Source organism: Neolamprologus brichardi, chromosome 15 (assembly GCF_056152115.1).
Source record: "Neolamprologus brichardi isolate AB-2024 chromosome 15, ASM5615211v1, whole genome shotgun sequence".
Classification (NCBI taxonomy): domain Eukaryota; kingdom Metazoa; phylum Chordata; class Actinopteri; order Cichliformes; family Cichlidae; genus Neolamprologus; species Neolamprologus brichardi.
This window is the reverse complement of record NC_142118.1, coordinates 38,375,569-38,396,125: the sequence shown is the minus strand read 5'-3', so window position 1 is coordinate 38,396,125 and position 20,557 is coordinate 38,375,569. Positions and strand designations below refer to the sequence as shown.

General features: G+C 41.3%; 1 protein-coding gene across 6 annotated transcripts in view; it reads left to right on the top strand.

Annotated features, from left to right (window-relative positions):
- Positions 1-20,557, top strand: part of ptprfa (protein tyrosine phosphatase receptor type Fa) — a 385,498-nt gene that overhangs the window by 301,454 nt on the left and 63,487 nt on the right. For 4 of the 6 annotated variants that reach the window (XM_087852896.1, XM_087852895.1, XM_087852897.1 and 1 more), the window contains 5 exons: positions 81-662; positions 1,893-1,990; positions 2,101-2,357; positions 3,297-3,378; positions 9,862-10,074. In XM_087852896.1, the coding sequence (XP_087709022.1) occupies positions 81-662; positions 1,893-1,990; positions 2,101-2,357; positions 3,297-3,378; positions 9,862-10,074 (1,232 nt within the window). Of the gene's footprint in view, positions 1-80; positions 663-1,880; positions 1,991-2,100; positions 2,358-3,296; positions 3,379-9,861; positions 10,075-20,557 lie in introns of all 6 variants that reach the window. The other 2 variants (XM_087852893.1, XM_087852892.1) reach the window with 1 other exon arrangement.

Sequence of the window (20,557 nt, the reverse complement as noted above, 5' to 3'; positions counted from 1 at the left end):
ACCAACTAAGAAAATAAGCTCGATCATATCTAAATGTGTCTCTTAGTGCTGAATATTTACAAATGTCTTCTGCATCGCAGTTCCTGGAAAGCCCACGATGATGATCAGCACCACCATCGGGAACACCGCTCTAATCCAGTGGCAGCCCCCTAAAGAAATGGTTGGGGAGCACATGGGATACCAGCTGCAGTACAAGAGAGCAGAGGAGGAAGCTTTCACCATTAAACACTTCAAGAAGACAGATGATCATTTCACAGTCACCGGCCTCCACAAGGGCGCCGTGTACATCTTCAAACTGTGTGCCAAAAACCGAGCGGGGAACGGGGAGGAGTACGTAAAAGAGATCAGCACCCCTGAGGACGTTCCCAGCAGCTACCCGCAAAATCTGAGCGTGGTCGGCCTCACTGCGACGTCCACCAAACTGGCCTGGGACCCGCCTCCTCTGGCTGAGAGAAATGGGAAGATTGTGAAGTACGTGGTGATGTACCGAGACATTAACAGCCCGAACAACAGCACCAACGTTACCACGGCTACACAGATGACCGTCCACGGTTTGCAGCCTGACACAACCTATGACATAAGAGTCCAAGCTTTCACCAGCAAGGGCGGAGGACCTATCAGCCCCAGCATCCAGAGCAGGACCATGTCCACCTCCATGCCAGGTGAGAGCCACAGGCTGAGGTGCATCTACTAAAAATCTCAGTGATCTCGACCTCAAGGTCAGAGCAAGTTTCTGAAAATCGTGTGAATGAGAAGATGATGAAACTGAAAAGAGGGTGAGGCCAGTCCCAGTATCATTTAGTTCTGTCTGGTCCTCTACATAACTCAAAAAATGTAGCAGAACTTTATCAGGAAAACAAATCATGTTCAGTTTCTACCCTTTTTTTAAAACTTTGTAGGATTCAAAGTGAAAATTAAAACAAGTTTAGACATTAAGTAGAGTCACAAGTGACTTTACTCCACCGACAACTTGGAGAGTTTTTACTTATTTAATAACCGTTGGCTCTAGCTGGCATGTGCAAACTGCAGCCCTGTAGGATTCGACTCTAGAGATGCTCAACAAGGACTTTCTGCCCATATTTGATGCAGAAAGCAAGCAGCTCGTTCCTGTGAGTGTTTGTGAGTCTCACACGATTAAATCCACTTAGTTCACTGAGTCATTATAGCATACCATCTGAAAACAGTTACACTTAAATCCTGTGTTATTTATTACAACGATCTTTTCATTGGAAACCTTTTGAGATGAAAACCTCATGAAGCTCGTTATGATGTTGACAAGAGGAATTTTAAATAAACTCATTTATATCGTTTATGTTTGTTTACAGTTTCCTACATAGTCCATGTGTGTCACGTCATCTTTGCTCACTGCTGTGATAGTTATTTATTTTATTTGCCTGGATTCTGTTGGTGCGTCATGTAGTTACCTGCTGATTAGCATAATTCACTAATTGGAGCACAAGCTTTGTTGACTGTTAGTACAATTACACAGCAAGCAATATTGTTTTTCAGATAATTGCATTAAAATTCCAATTAAAGTTATCAAACCTGCAGGCTGGCATTAATCGAGCCGACATCTGTCAGCTGCACACATGTCAAAGTTTTCATGCCACTGATAATGTGAAGTTTAAGCTTTAATACAGCTGAAACAAGTGAGTTGTATAAAAATGTATTGGCAGAATTAAGTGGACGTTAGAGAAACAGCAGTTTTTGTTATTGCCAAACACCTGTTTGTGCTTTTATAGAGTAAAATCCTAAAAACTGTGCTGAGATCTACCTGGTCGCGTTCCCTTTAATTGTCTTGCTTTTCTTGCACCTCCTCATCAGCACTGAATCATCTCAGTCATATTCACAATCAAATTAACCACCTAATAATCATCCAGATCTTCCCTCAGTGTTCACCAAGAACTTTGGTGTGACGGCCGTGACAAAGACCTCGGTCCTGCTCACCTGGGAAGTGCCGGAAACATACAAATCTCAAGTGCCTGTCAAGGTAAGCTCAGCGCTCTTTCATGGGTGAAACAGAGCTGTGATGACAGACGTCACAGTGATCATTATTACAGCACGGTGTAAATGAACCTCTGTGACTCCATCCTGCTGTAGATTCTGTACAACCAGCAGAGTGTGGAGGTTCAAGGCAACCTGAAGAGGAAGCTGATCACACAGCTGCAGCCAGACACCGATTATTCGTTTGTGCTCATGAGTCGAGGGAATAGCGCCGGCGGCCTCCAGCAGCAGGTCTCCATCCGAACGGCTCCGGACCTCCTGACAGTGAAACCAGCTCCATACCATATCGATGTGGAGGAAGGTGGTAAAGTGACCATCAGCCTGCCGAAGGTCCCGGATGCAGCGGCTGTCAGGTCAGTTTGTCTGTTTTAACACTGACAGTTTCCGTGATTCGGACCGCTCCTCCATTTCCACATCTCAGTATTAGTGTGTTACCGTCGTGTTGGCTTTTAGGCGCCAAGAGCGTTGAGTGTCAGGGTATTAGCGAGTCCTGTCAGCTAATCTGAGCCAGACCGTATGGGTACGTGTGAATGTCTTGTGCATCAGGCTATTTTCCCCAACATCCACTCAGCGTATTAACAGTTCAAACATCTTAAAAAGCCAGAAAGTTCTGGCGTGTTTGCCCAGCCATTACAGCCTCTCTTCATTAACTTCCTGTCATGTTTTACCCACTTCACAGCGAGCCAATTATCAGAAGCAGAAGCATTTTCTTTAAGGTCAGAGTAGTTTTAGGTGCAAACAAGACAATCAAACCTCTGGCCCCACAGCTCCATGAGTACAGCAGGAAACCACACGACTGTATCAACAGTCGCCCCGCTGCAACTCGCAGCCCTCTCATGATACCACAAAGCAATTTGGGAGGTAATCAGCAATAAGAATCCCAATGCAAACGGTGCATTTCACAAGAAGTTTATTTCATATTATTACCCAGCTTGGTCAAGAAGACAAGCACATAGAAATAATTAATTGTGTTTCAAGTGTTTGTTTCTCCGAAGAAATAGCCCACGAGTAAGCAGTAATTAAGAGGAGTGGAGTCAGTGGAGGAAAGATGCTAATGTCCAAAGCAGAGCTTCTCATTAGGCTCAGTGAATCCATCTGTTTAAGAGAAGGTTCAGAAAGTTTATGGAGAAGATAAGATTATATACATGCATACATGTAAACTGCATTTTAATACGTCTTTTATTCACTTTGTGCTTCTTGTGTTGTGATAACAGGTGAATTTCCTCATAAACTCATCATATCTTCTCTTAACATTGAAGCTCATATATGGGTGCATTGTACGTTTTGTGCAGGTGGTACTACATAGTGGTTGTTCCCGTCACTCCAGTTTCTCTGAGGAGATGGGAAAACCCTGAAGACATGGACATACAAGAGGTGAGCGGAGAGTTCAGTTTGATTTCATTGTTGCTGATCTTAAAAACGGATCTTTTATCAGTTGTAATTGTTGCCATAAATTTTGTAAACACTGGGTAAAAGTAAAAAAAGAACTTGAAAAACTTAATTTTAATGTAATAATTAATTAACACATTAATTAATCATTTTATTAATTAATTAATCATTTTATTAAATTAAAATTAATTCAATCATTAAAATGTTCTTCTTTGTTGTGTTATAATGCATTTTTTTAAGCTGCTACATTTTTACATATTTTTGATTATTTCAGAAATTAAGATTGAACGATATTTGAATTTCTCTTTATAGTGAAAGTTAAGACTTTTATCGCTTTGCTTATTTCTTAAATAACTTTAAAAATTAACAATAATTTGAGGTGTGTAAAAAGCAGCCTCGCAATGCTGTAACATATTTATTGCTCGATAAACAAAAGTTTTTGTTTTAAAGTTGTAATTGTTGCCATAAATGAGGTCAGCTGGCGGTCTTTATACAGTGATAAACAGAAAGCAGCCAGACTGTGTTGGAGATATCTAGTAGAGCAAAGATGTGAACATAAAACCTCTGGATGGAACAAGGATTTTGTGAACACTGGGTAAAAGTAAAAAGTCAAATCCTAGAAAAAGTCTTTCAAATAAGTTGGGACATAAGCTGCAGTAATTTATCCTTATTGGAACGTAGAAAATATCAAATATTAAAACATGAAAGATGTTCAATTTTAATAAATTTGATGACAGCAATGCGTCTCCAAAAAAGTGGGACGGGGCAAACAAAAGGCTGTGTTACCGCAGTGAGGGTATAAAAAAGAAACTATAACTGTCAGTAGGTCAGTCACATGATTAGGAGCATCTTAGAGAGGCGGAGCTTCTCTACAAATCATCTACAAATTGTGTAACAATTTCAGAAAAATGTTCCTCAACATAAAATTGCAAAGACATTAAATATCTCGTCATCAAGGCCAAAACTCAGGATTGGTGTTTGTGCCGTCGGGCAGCACGACATCAGCATGATTGTGTCATAGAAATCACTGTGTGAGCACAGCTTACAGTGCCATCCACACATGCAGGGTAAACCATGCAAAGACACGTAAATGTGATCCAGGAACACTAAAAACAGAATCACTCAGCCTGGTTTAAACTGGGAAATTAAACCAGAAGCAGCCTCAAGTGGCCATTGAGGGAACTGCAGTTTATTGTTCGTTTTTTATTGCAGTTAAATTCACCTATTAGTCCCAGTGTGAAGGGTAGAAGCAGCAGTAAGGTGACAGAGGGTTGGCATAAGGTGGAGGAGGAAACCTACTGGCAATATGCATGCGACTGATAACATTGAAAACAGGTGATTAAAGCTGCTTAATGTTTTCTGCCCATGTTTATCTGGAAAAGGGCGAGAAACACTGAAGGAAAATGTAAGTTATTGCAGTGTGAGTGACAAAACAGAGTTTGTGCACCTTCATTACAGGAAAATGTTCCCAGCAGTATAAATGGGAATCAGTTTTTATCATTTAGTGGCACCTTGGCAGGTTTGAAACATCGCTGACAGAAATGCTGCGATTATGAATCCGGTTCTCCAACCACCCTCGTGTGTCGATTACAAAGGAATGCAGCGTTCCTCGGCTTTTAGAGCACCGCCTGACGTCACTGCATGTGTTTTAGCTTTGTTTTCATTTACACTCAAACCAATCAGACTAAAAGATGAAGCCCTTCTAGCATCGTTACACATGGGAGGGACAAACAATATTCTAATGATTCGACTGTTCTCACTGTCATGCAGTCAGAGATACTAAAATATAAATTTTGTGGTCAAAAGCTATCAAACGAAAATGTTGTTTACAAGTGGAAATGTTGTGAGGCTAAATAGAGGCGATTAAAGAAAAATCATCATGCATCAATATGTGGATTGAGGAATATTTGTACACAGAGTCCCCACTGATGGTGGCAAAAGGAAATTTTACCTCATGTCTGAAGCTATGTTTCTATTTTTGATTCAGTTTTATTTGCTGCATCTCCCATAATGCAGACGGGTGGTGTGGCATCACTGCTATGTTGGCCCCTCTTGTAAACGATATTGTGTTAATGTTGAGCTGAATGGTGGCACGAGGGTTCAGTGGTTAATTTTGTTGAATCTACAACTCAAAAATAAATTTTTCGTAGAGTAAACTAAGTGCAGTGCATCGTTCTGAGATTTTGCTTTGTTCTTGCTTTAAAACCTGCTGACACATTAACTGCTGAGTCAGCTCTGCTCCTGAAACGTAAAATAACAACTAAGAACGACAGATTTAAAGAGAGAAATGGGGCTTTTTTTGCATCACCTGCAACTGTATATAATTACCTGGTGTCAGTAAAATCCTTTAGCTTTGATTTTGTTGTATCTCTTCCAAGTCCTTTCTAACCTACAACAGAGCTGCTGCTGTCGTTTACATACATGCGGCGCTGCACTGCGTTGTTTCCCGTGAGCCTTTATTGAGCAAGATCTAAAGGAGATGAGCTTTTACTGTGTCTGCAGGCACACTGATAAGGTTGAGCTGTGCAGTAACTGTTATGGGTTTGTCATTAATTCCCCCCCCCCTGACAAATTATGAAATGCATGCAAGTGGATAATGGTCTAACAATGAAGGTAAAGATCTGGAGTATCTCATAGTCCAGACCCTTGTTTGCTTCAACTGGAGAGTTGCTGTCATAAACTAAATAAAAATATAAAAGATGGACTTTCTAGGTCTTAAAAAATCAAGCCAGTGTAGAAGAGCTTTAAACCTGAATTATTTCCAAGGGTCAGAGGGGGGTTCATCCTCACTGCTGTACAGACTGTATAGAAATCCCTGAAACTATGTATGACTTGGGTAGTGACAGACAAGTAGCTAAAGTATCCTGTAGTTTATCAGTCACGGCTTCAATAAAGTACGAGGGAGACAGCCAAAACGCTTCAAGCTTCAAAAGAGGACTTTGCAAACCAATGGGCAACGTCACACTGGCTATAATGGATTTTATGGTGTTTACTATAACAGCTAGTGTAGCAGAGTCTTTAAGTGCCATTGAAAATAAAATAAAATAAATAAAACTTCCATGAAATGTAACTTTTGACTCTGCATGTCGAAAAACATCCAAAAGGTGTTTCTAATAAGATTCTTGAACCAAACTAGTAGGACTTTCAGTGTAAAGGTGTAGCAGGTGTAGAAACTAGACACCACAGCTATGTCCCAGTTCATAGGGCGCAGCCTTTGGAGGCCACATTTCAAGGCCAATTACGTCATAGCTAGGCGACGAAGGCTGCTCCAAATGCGTCCTTCATTTCCCCGAATTTGAAGGATGGGTGGGGTGTGTCCTTCGTGGTCCAACATATCCCAGAATTCATTGCGCGGCTCAGCCAATTCCAAATCTGAAGGCTAGACCGTCCCATTTCACAGCCTCGCACTTCGGGCCTTCTCAGTCTATGAAGGACCCGGCCCACGTAGGCCGCGAAGGCCAGGTCCTCCGGAGGATGCAGCCTATGAATTGGGACACACATCTCATTTTGGCTGCATGTAGAGCTCATGACCATAACCGAGAGCCTGGAGTACATTCGACTAATTCAAAAGCTTCTGGCCCAGCTCTCTTGCCCCTTCACATGAGGCAACAACTGTTTCCCGGCTCAGAAGCAGCAATCCATCCAGAACCATTTCTTTGGACTTGAAGGTGCTAATTCAGCCGCCTCAGTGTGAATAACTGATTAGATCTTTACAGGACTTTAGGATCAAAGATGTGATGAGTTTTTGCTGGAAATTCTACCTGTTCTTTAAGAAGCAACAGGAGCGGTCAGACCAAACCTACAGATACTCTGTAGGTTTGGTCTACCAATGCGCCCACAGCTCTTCATACTGCTGTCTGGCTTTTTTTAACCTTTTCTCCTGATCTTTGACAAAGAAGCATGTTCAGCTACATCCTGTGGCGCATTATTGATCTGTTCTGCTGTCAAAAAGGGGATTTCCTGCTAATTGATTTTGTGCTCAACCTCGCGTTTTTGGTATTTTTGTAGTTTTCCTGAAACCAGCTCTCACTCCAAACACTGACAACTGGACCTTCAACTGAAACTCTTGAACATATCCAATACATGTGTGCATAAAACAACACACAGTTATCAAAGAAGCATTAGTGTGCAGTTACATTTGAATCTGGCCAATATGAGCTCTGTAAAAAGGTTTGTGTTGTAGAATAGAAGCATAAACAGTTTAAAGCTGAGTCTTAAAGTCTGTCTTTGTTTTTATAGGATGCTGATGCATAAAGACTGTGTAATTATACTAACTTATAGTTATCATTATCACCATTGTATTTTTTAGTCTTTGTTAGTAACTCTGGCCTTTTTATATTCCAGTTATTTTGGAGCTACAGCAGCTAGTAATGGAGTTGCTCAGTGTCTGTGGTTTACTGCTCACTATCAGCTTCTTCTACTGCAGATTGTGTTGATTACTAAAATGCAGATCACTGTCTGGGTTTGGCTGGACAAAAGCACTTCACTGTAGTGGAGTCATTTTCTAATAGATGGTTGGCAGCACATCAACCTTGTCATTACTTCTGTCTAACAAAGGGAGGCCACGTGCATGTTTCAGTCTGGTCATGCACAATGTTAAATCCTTATTTATTATATCTTGTGTGATTTACCCATATATATCCATATATTTGTATTTTTTGTTTTTGAGTTGTTGGGTCAGTTTTAGGTTTCTATTCATTCTACAGAACTTAATATTTCTGTTTATTTATTTATTGCCCTGAGTTGGATTGGTCTATGGCAGGGGTGGGCAACTCCAGGCCTCGAGGGCCCCTGCAGGTTTTAGATGTGTCCTTGATCCAACACAGCTGATTTAAATGGCTAAATTAGCTCCTCAACATGTCCTGAAGTTCTCCAGAGGCCTGGTAACAAACTAATCATGTGATTCAGGTGTGTTGACCCAGGGTGAGATCTAAAACCTGCAGGGACACCGCCCTCGAGGCCTGGAACTGCCCACCCCTGGTCTACGGCATGATTATAAAGTTCAGAGATTTCCCTTTTTTATATCCTGGATGAGCCCCAGCGTTATACGCCCTGCTTACTTAGGACATAACGGGGTTAGTAAGGTCAAATGTATTAATGGCAACATGTCCCTGCGAGCCAAACATACAGCTAATTGGTGCTTTCCAGATGGAAAGGGAGACCTAAACATTAGGAGTAATTTAGCTTATAAAGGTCCAAATTCCTTCCAGCAGCAGTGTTTGAGTTTATTAGTTATCTAAGAAAGTAGATATATCTTTGGGGATAAGTCGGGTGAGATGACCAAGGACTGGACCATAAAAGGAAGGAAGCAGCATCTGAAACTGGCACAAAGCCAGGGATCCAGTAGCTTCATCTGTGATGTTTTTAAGTGAAATATTGTCAACCGGCTGTTTGTTAAATTTCCTTTTTCTTACAAAGTGAATGTTTGAAATGTCAGCACCCAAAAAGGAAGAAGATGTATCCATATGATTGAAGTGACTTTGCTGCAGACAACCATCCCCATCATGTCAGTGTCACCTTGAATATTGTTGGTTTGCAGGGACGTGTTGGTCTAAAATGACAAAAGCAGGTGGTTGAAAGAGACACACAGAGAGCAGCTGAGTGTCAGTAATGAAGCCACGACCCTCGGTGCTTCCTGAATGTCACAGAGGACCTTCAGACTTTATGAATTTAATCCTGCTAATTGTAAGGCGTTTGGCATCCTCCAACATGCACCTTTCACTGAGTGCACCACAAATTTACAAATTTATAAGATAGAAGTAACATTTTTACGTGGCTCAAAAACAAAATCAAATCAAATAAAATTAATTAAAAGGTTTATTGCTTCGATTTAGACTTAGAGAAATCAATTTTCTAGTATGTTTTTGCAAATTGCAGCTTTGCTCAAACTGCTGAACAAACGTGTAGTGCATCAGCAGCACGATGAAGCATCATTTCGAACACTTTGAACAATAAAATTTCATAATAAAGTGGTTTAACTAATAACCCTGTTTGTTCATCTTTTTACACATTGCTCATCTTTACTGGTTCTTTTGACTTTGTTGACCAGTCACACAGAGGTCTCAGCAATTTAGTTCATTCTAATCAATAAGACAGGTGATAAAAACTGCAGAGTGTATATAAAAGGATGAATATAACCCTCATGACATCTCCCGTTGGCTTTTGAATTTCGCATGTTGAAGGCTCGTGGCATTGTTGCTTTGTGGAGCCATTCGTTTCTTGCCTGGTTATATTGTTAGCATTGTTACAGTACGACATGCAGACTTTAAACCTTAATTAAGTGAAAACAGATCAACAGTTAAAGGTGGTTTGGATTAGAAAAAAATAAGAGTAAAACAAGTAAATAAAATAACTGTCACAGAGGGTCAGGAAAAGAGAGCCTTCATCTAGAGATGAGGTTTGTTATGTCATCTTGTGTCACTTTGCTCCATTGTCATGTCAACTCATAATGTTTTGTTCCTCTGGTAGCTTCTGGAGTCCGGTGCTGACAGCAGCCTGCAGAGAAGGAAAAGGCAGAGCAATGACTTCCTGCAGCCCTACATCGCTGCCAAGCTGGATACGCTCCCTGAGATCTTCACTCTGGGTGATGAAAAGAAATACAGCGGCTTCTACAACAAACCGCTGCCTGGACAGCAGCAGTACCGCTGCTTCGTTTTGGCTGACCTGACGGACCACGAGGCTGTGAGTGACCTCTCTGTACTGATGCATTTGGAAGTGGTTCAGTGGTTGATCTCAGGCCAGGGCTTCAGTACGTACACTGATTTCTTAAAAAAGAGCACCCCCCCACCTCAACACACGGCGCAGACTTACAGTACACTGTGAAGACGATGCTACATTTTTGTCCACAAGGCTTTTTCTTTGCCATCGTAAGGCAATATAGCAAAACTGAGATTAGTGTTGGTAATAAACTGACAATTTGTTAATACATTTTCAATATATCAGCTGGTTCTGTCCATACAGTGTATATTCTATAACTCATCCATTTGTGTAGCCTACAGAGAGTTTGAGTGCTGTCGTCAGTGGTTAGGGTTAACTAAGGGTAATTCAGGGTAAAGGTTAAGTTTACATTCAAACTTCCTCTTTATATGGAAAATTCACTAAAAATTTGACTAAAAATGTATCCAAGAGTTGAGTTCAAAGATGAAATTGTTTCCAAAGCTAGCTTGTTTTGCATGTGGCTAAAGTGCAACACAGTAGTTCTCTCTCACAGGAGGAGCTTCCCTGAAGCAGGAATGTTACCCACATGACACAGCAGCAGCTTAATTGTTATCCCTGTATCAAAGCCATGATAAATTGCAATTGGGGTTGCTGTAGCTCAGGCGGTAGATGGTAGAGCAGGTCACCTATCAATAGGAAGGTAATGCTTCAATCCACGTCTCCTCCAGTCTGCATGTCAAATATCCTGGGCAAGACCCCGAGTTGCTCTCTGGTGCATTCATGGGAGTATGAGTGTGTATGTGTGAGCGTTAGACAGAAACAACATAGAAAAACGGTGCATGTGTGAATGGGAGAATTCGGGGAGTTGTGTAAAGCGTGCTCAGAGTAGAAAAACTCTCTATAGCCCAGTCTGTTTACGAGACTTGAGGCCAGACTAACAATCTGCAGCAGTGCGAAACCTTCTTTTGCATTAAAAAGTCACTGTAAGATTTTACTAAAGAGGTGCAGTGTCCGTTTTGTGACTAAAAGGTGTGGAAGTATTTTTGCCTATTTTTGCACAAGTATTTGTAGAAGTTTCCCTTTTTTGGGAAAGAAATTTGGAGCGCATTTAAATGATTCCTACAAAACCTATTTAAGTTCATGCACTTTACAGCAAATAACAGAATTTAACCCTGAAAACAGCAAGTCTTATTTTGTTCCTTATGGTTGTGATAGTTGTCTCTAGAAGTGTTCAATTATTAGGAATTAGAAGAGGAGAGGTTATCAAAACGAGTGCAGAGTTAGCACAGCTGGATGGCTCAAAGCTATGAAGGCACTCCCTAACTTGAGCTGTCCTGTGCTGGTGGCTTTACAGTAGTGATGCTCGATTCGTGAACGAATCGTTCAATACTCGAGAATCACTTTACTGACTCGTGAATCATGATTCACAAGCCCAACTGACTCACTGACTCATCCCTGTTGCTGTTAGCAAACTAATTCCATTAGTAGAAATATATCTAGCTTATAATTAAAATTGTGTGTGTGTGTGTGTGTGTGGGGACGACAACATCCAGTATCTTAACAGAAGCATTTCTGCTCTGAACTGGAAGAAAAAACCCTGAGTAGAAGCTCACATCAAGAAAATAGCTCCTCAGTTCACAGTAGCATCGCTCTGCTAACATGCTAACAGCACATTTCAGCTACTCACCCCCCCCCTCCTGGCTCACAGCTTCTTCTTCTTCTTGGTTGGCGACCAATGTTAAGGCGCATTACCGCCCCCTGGCTCACAGCTCAGTGGACATTTAGATGAGAAAATATATATTTGACACATTTAAGGAAAATACTAATAAAATACAAATAAACAAAATAAATGTTTATTAAGCAATTTTGATAGGAAATTGCTTAATTTTAGAAATTTTTTTGCTCTAAAAAATAGTTGTTTTCTTTTAGAATCACTCATCTGAGCAGTAGGATTTACATGAAAAGAGAAACAAATTAAGTTTGAGTGAAAATGTAAATTTTTTGCACTCTCTGGTCAACTGACTCAGTGAATCAAATGACCCAAAAATCCGATTCACTTTGGTGAGTGACTCATTAAAACTCGATTCAGTAAAAAGAATCAAATTTACCATCACTACTTTACAGTGCTGCTTGCAGTGTTTCCAGTTTTTAGTTACATTTCTCCACAGATCAGTTTTGTGTCTCTTGCTTGTGTTTTCACAGCCTCGTGCACACAATGAGCAGATGTTGTTTAACTTCTCTCTGGTATCAGATCTGTTACAAACTGAATGAAAATGCAGAAATGTGTCAAATTCAGACCTGACATCTGTTAGATTCATATTTGAATCCTACAATCTGTAAAGTTTGACTTTAAAAAATGCACACAGTCTCATACTTACACAGCCTGCAGAGAAAAGAGCATTTAATGACAAAGTAATAGCAACGTCATTAACAAAAGGCTGGGTCACGAAGTGACATCTACATATACACAGGTCAGTAATGACAAACAGATTCATATCATGGATTCATTTGTAATAAAGCTGCGATCTGTGCTCTAACTGAGCTGTCAGAATTATCCAGAGAATGAACGTCTCGAGCTACAAGACTGTGCATCGTCCACGGCAGACTCTAACAGAAGAGTTTGTCTTTCCAGAGAGAAGCACAAACATGAAACTCACATCCTGATTGGTTCTGCCTGCATATGTACAGTGCTCTTGTGCTGGTCATCATTAAAACAAACTATGTATCTTTAGAAATTAGCAGATCGCCAACAGAACCTCCCACTTCCATCGACTGTGGCGTCACGCTAGTTTGCCCTGGTTAGTAAATCTGCCATCGATGTCGAATTTTCAGATCTCCATAAATAAACACTGTGGCTACCTGACCAGACCTGTCCTTGTTAGAACAGGGGGATTGTCTGGTAGGTGAATGCGCTCATGTGACCAGCCACAATTCACAAACTCAGCAACTAACACTTGCATCAAAAACAACACAAACATTGAAATACAAGAGAGAAACCATCACAAAGATGCACCAAAAGTCAGCAAATCATTCATCAGTGAAGGTATCTGTGCAGATTTTGTATTGCACATCTTTATGAAAGTTGTATATTCACAAGATTCAGGAAATAGAAACAGTAACAAGGACCAATGTTTGATATCATGCAATAGCTTTGCAATGAACGCAACCTGTGGGACGCTTGTTACTGTGGACCTTGCAGCTGCTTCCTGTGGTGGTGTTGTACTGGATTGCAATACGCGCTTCCCCCACACTGCTGTGTTTGAGTGCACATGATCAATAGTCAGAATAAAATGTGGAAGAAAACAAATGGATTCCCCCGAGTTTGACCATAAGTGGCCATTATGTTTGATGTTATGTAATCGTTCTGCACTAATGTACCATGTGAACACACGATACAGCTGCTGCTGCCACGTGAGGGAGAAGCAAAGTCAACTATTAGAGTGGAATAAGCTGTAAGTTACAGCCTGCCTTGTATGCAGCAGTGCTGTGTCAAGAAAGGTTCAGTGAGACCAAGGCTGTGCTTGACACCTCTTGCTCTTTAATAAATCATAAATCTGCAGCAGGGGCAAGGGAACAGCAGAGGCAACGTGGATGGTTTTTTAATATGCTGCTCTATTGCTGTTTTGTCTGCGTTTGTGGCCTTTAAAGTTGTCAGATGAATAGTTCTCATAAAACTGTGGAAAAACTTCATTTATGGGTCACATTGTGGTACATACAGCTGCAGTGCATGCTCCATACTTCTTTGTGATGCTGAATGAATAGAGCAGAGCTGGTTGTGAATGGCATTATTGCTTTCTATCTGTGAAATACAAGAGTAGCCCTTCCAGCAGCGCTGCACACATGCCGAGCACGTCACACTGATGCTAATCATGTCCTTGACTCCTGCATGCATCTGCAGGTATATCTCCCACGCAGTTAGGCCGTGATCCCCACTGTCACTCACATGCACTTTGCTTCCAAGAGCATTAAAACTTCAGACTGCTTCTCTAATTTTAACGGCTCTTGTTCTTGTTCGCCCTCGTGGCATCTTCATTTAAATGTGTTACGATCTGTGGAGAGGGAGGAGGTTGGTCCAGAGTTGAACACTTCTGAAGGCTTCTGGCTTTAAACAGTCTTATGAACTATTCACACAAACACGGTGATGCACCAGATCAGTAAAGATTCACTTGGAGTAAGGTGTAGGGGAGATTAAGGTTCAAATCTTTTTATGGAAAGGCTTGTGAAGAACAAAAATGCACGTACAGGGTCTGATCAGAAGGTTCTGACAAATCAAAAGCTTCGCCTGATTTAGATTTGGCTGGTCTCACATTCAACTTCATCTTGTTCCAGCCGACTTTTGCTTGCTGTGCAAGTTTGAGGTCCATGGTGGAGAACACAGAGTGGGCGTGGTTACAACAGCAGCTTCCATGACCTGAAAATAGCAGCTGCAGGATGAAGGATGACTGAATACATTAAAATAGATTCTCTCAAACAGGTTTTGATTTTTAGGTCCTGCATTCTGAACTATTTTAATCATTCCTCATCAGTGTTGGGAAGGTTACTTTTAAAATGTATTCCATTACAGATTACAGATTACATTCCCCAAAATGTATTCTGTAACGTATTCCGTTAAGTTACTCAATGAGAGTAACGTATTCTGAATACTTTGGATTACTTAATATATTATCATGCTGTTTACAACTACATGAATGTACTATTGCTGTGATTTATTACTGTTACTGAAGGTCCGCGGCTCCGAACCGTAGTAAAGGGACCTCTGGCTAATACGGTGGGTTCTGTGTCGGCTCGTAGCTGAAAACTAGCTTTACTTTGTTGTCTGGGTCAACTTTGCTAGCAGAGACAGAGAGAGGCGTTGAAAGGCTGCTCCAACAGAACTTATTGTTTCAGAGGAAAACACGAACACGGTGTACAGTCGAGTCTTAATAGCTTACTTACAACTGGGCTCGTCAGGCTCTCTTCTTGGCTGCAGTGGTTATTATTATATTTACATGCTTCCAGCTCCCGTTTCTGCTCGATGACAGCTCGTACTTTTCCTTTTTCTCCCTCCCTCGCTCACAGACACATAACGGGTATGGCAGTCCATTCTCCCTGCAGCACGGACTACACTGCCCATGATGCTACATTCTTTAGAGCTATACCTGTAGCATTCTGCCTGTTAGCTTAGCACAACAACAACAAAAAGGCCTCTCTCACCCAGGAAACACGCAGAGAGAGAGTGTCACCCTGTAACCATGGCAACCGTAACGCTGCCTGGAACAACAGAACGTAGCTGTCAAACAAAACCCAAACAGTCCTGACCCGCCACAATATGAAACAGGGAAGTACCGCCGTGTAATCCATTTATTTCAACAAAGTAACTGTATTCTAAATACCACCTTTTTAAACGGTAACTGTAACGGAATACAGTTACTCATATTTTGTATTTTAAATACGTAACGGCGGTACATGTACTCCGTTACTCCCCAACACTGTTCCTCATATGAGGCTTAAATTGAAGTAAAGCATTTTCTGAAAATGTGCGTGTACTACGCTGAGCCCAAACCATGAGCGTGTTCTGCAGAGCTGCTGGATGTTAACAGGATAAACCTGCATTCAGAGTCTCCTTGTTTGGGTGAACGTAAGTCAGGTTTTCATCACTAACCACTGAGCAGACGGTGCAAATATTCACACAGTGTTAATATTTGCCTCGGCTCTCGTCTCGCCCAATGAAGACAGCAGGCCCACTGTTGGTTCTGCTCAGGGCAGAGTTACAGGTTTTTCTTAAATGATCCAGGGTCTTGGCCCCACTATGTAAAGTTCAATGTGACATGTGTTATGATTTGGAGCTCTATGAATAAAACTGGAATGAATTGAGCATTTAAATGTCATTCAAATGTCAGTGGCTGAAAGAAGTGTGAGATAAAAAAAGGGCAGATGGAGAAATGAAAGCAAGCTTTTTTCAGGTTATCAATGAAGGAAATTCAGCACATTGGTCGAGTTTATCTGCGAAACAAAGTCAGTCAGTGAGTGAAGAGACGCCTGAAAACCTTCCAGGTAGAAATCTGCAGATTTGGAAACAGTTGTAGAAAATGGTTTAATTTGAACATGTTTGATTTACAGTATTGACCAAAGGATCGTCTCATATGGACACAATTCTAGGTGTGATGGGACATTTCATGCCCTGCTCATGACTTCCTTTTGTTGGTAACTAAACTGTAAGTGCAATAAATATATCAGATTGGGCCCAAATGTGTCGGCTTAATGGGTTCCTGCTATCAGTTTAATAACTGGGCTTTCCACAAAACTCTGAAAAATCTAACTGTGATCTCTTCAGGAGAAACGAATGTGGACTTTACATGTTGTTGTTTTGTTTTTTTAATAGTAAGCCAGTTTAATATTTTCATGAATCCACAGAAGCTGTTGAAGATTAAATTTAATGCCATGAATATGATGAGTTTTCACTAACTGTTTTGCTTCTACCCAAAATTACAAAATTAAAATACAGAAAGGATTTAGGGGGACAAGAAAGTAAAATATAATAAAGACAAAGAGTGAAGACAGAAGTGTAGAAAACACAAATACTAACCAGAGAAAACGAGGAGGCTCGAACAGGGAACAGATGCAGAAAGATGAGGGAACACTGAGGGAACTAAAACTGAAACTTGTTACAAGAATTAAACAAATAGAAACAGGAAGGCTCAGAAATAAGACTCATGCTCTAAAATAATAAAGAAATCAAGACAGGAATCCAAAACTGAAAACACAAATAGATTAAGTCTGAATACAAAACTCAAACAAACCCTGTGACTGTGACAGACAGTCGTCTGGGTCTGTACTTCATTCAATAGTGCACACTGGCTGCACACAAATGTTTTGCTTTGGCAGCAACTTAAACAACTGAGTTACATCAACACAACACATTCATATTCAAAGTTGTGCATTTTGATGAAACGTGATCGAAACATTTTAATCCTTCACAATTTTCTTTTATTCCAACACTATTCAGTAACTTTTACCCCAGAACTACTTCATCACTTAAACACTACATGTTGTCTTCATATTGCATAATGTTCAACAAAGTCTGGTTAACATAAGCAGTTAATGGATTTACAACAACCCTACCCCAGATGTGATTGGGTAAGAGGCACCAGTCGATCACAGGGCCAAACAGTCCTTTGCACTCACACTTAGGAGTCATTTAGAATCACAAAGTAATCTCACTCTAATAACTGAATGACCTTTAACTGTGGGAGGAAACCAGAGTACCCACTGCAAACTAGCCAGACTGTGGGTTTGAACCCGGGACCTTCATGCTGTGAGGTAACAGCGAACCACTGCACCACCACGCTGTCGTGCAGACTCCACAAAAGTAGGAAAGCTACGATTTCAAGGCTTGATGCAGAATTTTTCTGCACGTTTTTGTCCTTGACAGGTTAAACCACATTAATAGCGCTAGCATGCACGGTGTGTGTAGTCATCTGCCTCCAGTGATTTTCCTGTGGTTTAAAATCTCGTGTGGAAGTGGGAAGTCCAGCAACTAACCACTCTGACTAGATTGTATCAGGTCATCTCAACAAGAACAAATGAAGTTGTTAAATTTCATACAGATCCTACATGATTTAATTACGTTCACCATAGAAACAAAACACAAGTTAGACTTTTGTAAATGTAACAACCATCCAATTTCCTTTTTTCTTAGTGCACACGTTTGGGATCTCTGTCTCGCCTCGAGTTACATCAAATTCAGCTTTGTAGTTGTTGTACGATCCTGCTGGCAGAAAAACACTGAAACTGCAGTTTCCCCACCTTTAGGCACAAAGATGAAACGCTGACCTTTCCATCTAAGTGGGTAAGACAGCAAATTAATACAGCAGCGCTTCGGCGGCCTCGGCGGATGTTTTTAGTGCTGTTTGTATGATCCTGACACTCGGTGGAGAACGGACATCAGGCTGGAGGACTGCGGATTTTTAAGAGGAGCATCTATTTAAAAATGTTCAGAACTTTGAGATAAAAAGAAATAGTTTGATAAAAACGAAAATGTTGATACATATTTAAGCAAATCGCCACACATGCAGGGACTCTCTGCATAATTGGGCATCTTATTCCTGTCATCCCTGAGTTCCTGGAACTTTATCAGAGAGACTCAGCAATTCATTGTTCTGTACATGCCATTGTCCTCCAACATTTAGATGCCATTCAGACGTTTTAAATAAATGATTAAATGGAGCGTTTCGCATCACTCCCACTTTGCTGTGCCTCCGCTCATTACAGCTTTTGTAATGAGGGACGTGCGTCGTCTTGGACAATACTTTCCCTCAGTGTTGAGAACAGAGCTGCAGGGTCCAGATTCAATAAATGACACGTTGCTGAATGTGATTCCAGCCTGTACAAAAATAGAAACCTAATCACATTCATTGGAAAAAGGGGACATAAGCTTAGCTTTTATTTCTGCCGCAAAGCTGCTGGAGGGGTGGAGGCGACAAGAGAAGAGTGGGAAGGAAAAGAAAGGAAGGAAAAGGGCACTGTGGCTTTCTGTGGCCCCCACTGCTGGTAAACAAGCCGGGACGTGTGAAATTGGATAAAAGAAAAAGGCCATATAAACAGTGTGATCACTTAGAGCGGAGGGGTGGAGGGTGGGTCGGCGAGGAGAGCACGGCGGCTTCCTGTGAATGCAGAGCCCTGTGGGAGCGACAGAGAGGTGAGCAGAAGAGTTAGAGGGAGCTTAATGGGAGGATAAGACCGAGAAAGGAAAGAAATGCTGCAGCCACTGGAGAGAGGGCCTTACAGATGCCGGGTGTGTTTCTAATGTGGGGGGAGGAGAGCTGCTGAACTTTGAGGGGAAAGAGGAATAGGTACTGGATATCTTCCAGCTCGTACGCATAGATGAGCCGAGAGGAGACGACTCCGGCTGAGGGAGAAATATCAGCGTTTCAGAAAATAACCGAGCTGTCAAAATACATCGCAGTCAGACATTGTTTCATACTTTGTAATCAGTCACTTCTTGCGGAAGGATTACGGACGGTGGAAACAATTTTGTTGAGCAAAACGTTCATCCCCCTGCACCTCTGCTCTTATAGACACTTCTCTTCTTCTCTCCAGTTTGCAGATGTAGCAGCAGCATATTTTTCACCCCTGAAGGATTACTATCTACGAGGTCCCACCGCTGAGATTGATCACTTCAAAACTTCCCCCCTGAGATTATCTAAATATCCTTCAGAATATGCTTCTGCTGCATCTGAACGCTGTGAAAACTGTCATTTTTCAAAAAGAAAAAAAGTTTTCTGAGCTGTAAGCAGTACTTTGCTAAAAGTGCCACAAAGTACTAAAGAGAGAAGCGAGCGGAAAGCGCTGAGGAGACAGATGAGCTGAGCACGTTATCAAGCGCCACACCTTTTAGCAGCTAATGCTTCAAGGTTTCTTCTGTACGCTACACAGCTCGGGAAGGCGGCTACCGCCTTTTTAAAGAAACGCTGAGGTTTGTCGTCAGGTATGAAAATGTGTAAACCAGGAATGAACCAATATAATAAGATTTTTTCATTAGAATTATCATAAGAGAAAAGCAATGATGAGCTCATGAGTAACTCAATCTCTTCATAATCCCCCCTTTAGGCTACAATAATAACGGTGCTGTCAGCGAAACAACTAAACTTTTGTTGTTTTACTGCATTTCTTTATTTCTCATAGAGCAGGAACAAGAATATAAACAGTGAAGCTTTAACAAATGCAGCTACAGTTTCCATCTGCACAGCACGAGCCCACAGTGTGCACTCTCCTAACATTAGCAACCTTCTCGGTCATTAGGGAGTCTTTGACTCACACCTGCAGCCGCTGCCTCCTCACACTTTTTAAGTGACATTTCCTGTTGACTTGTTGTGACGTTTTTGTCATCGCTTGGCTAAAATATCAACTGCTAAGACTTGTTTCTGAGACTGAAGTTGCAACAGAAAGATTCCCAGTCGTGCCACAGCTCTGTCCTGATACAGACGCACACATCTGAAAACTGCAGCACTGCATTAATATAAACCCGCAGGAAGCGGGAGGATTATGTGACAGCGATGGCAGAGCAAGGAGGCGTTCTTTTATCACTGTGGTTAATTGAAGTAATAATACTGGGAGCATTTCTAACAAACAGCTTATCCAGGTGGCGAGCTCTGAAAAATGACACCAGTGTAGAAGCGCTAAAAGCCGCAGTTCCTCTGGTGGCCACTTGACTGACTACAAATGCCAGTCAAATCCCCTTATATACCATATCAACCTTTACACCAGAAATAAACAATACAAGCAAACAAATGGCAAAATAAACATGGATACTGGAGCTTGGGAACTGGTTAATGACAGAAGTGCCTTGAATTAAAGTCAGCTAATTAAAGTCACTGAATCAAATCTCTCTACAGTGTTTGTGCTGCTGCTTTAATGAACACAGACTACAGCCTGCTACAAAGCTTGTGCTTCAGTGTTTGGGAGTTAAATTCGACTATTTTACCAGTCTGCTTTAGTACTAGTTAGCACATATAAGTATCTGTGCAAT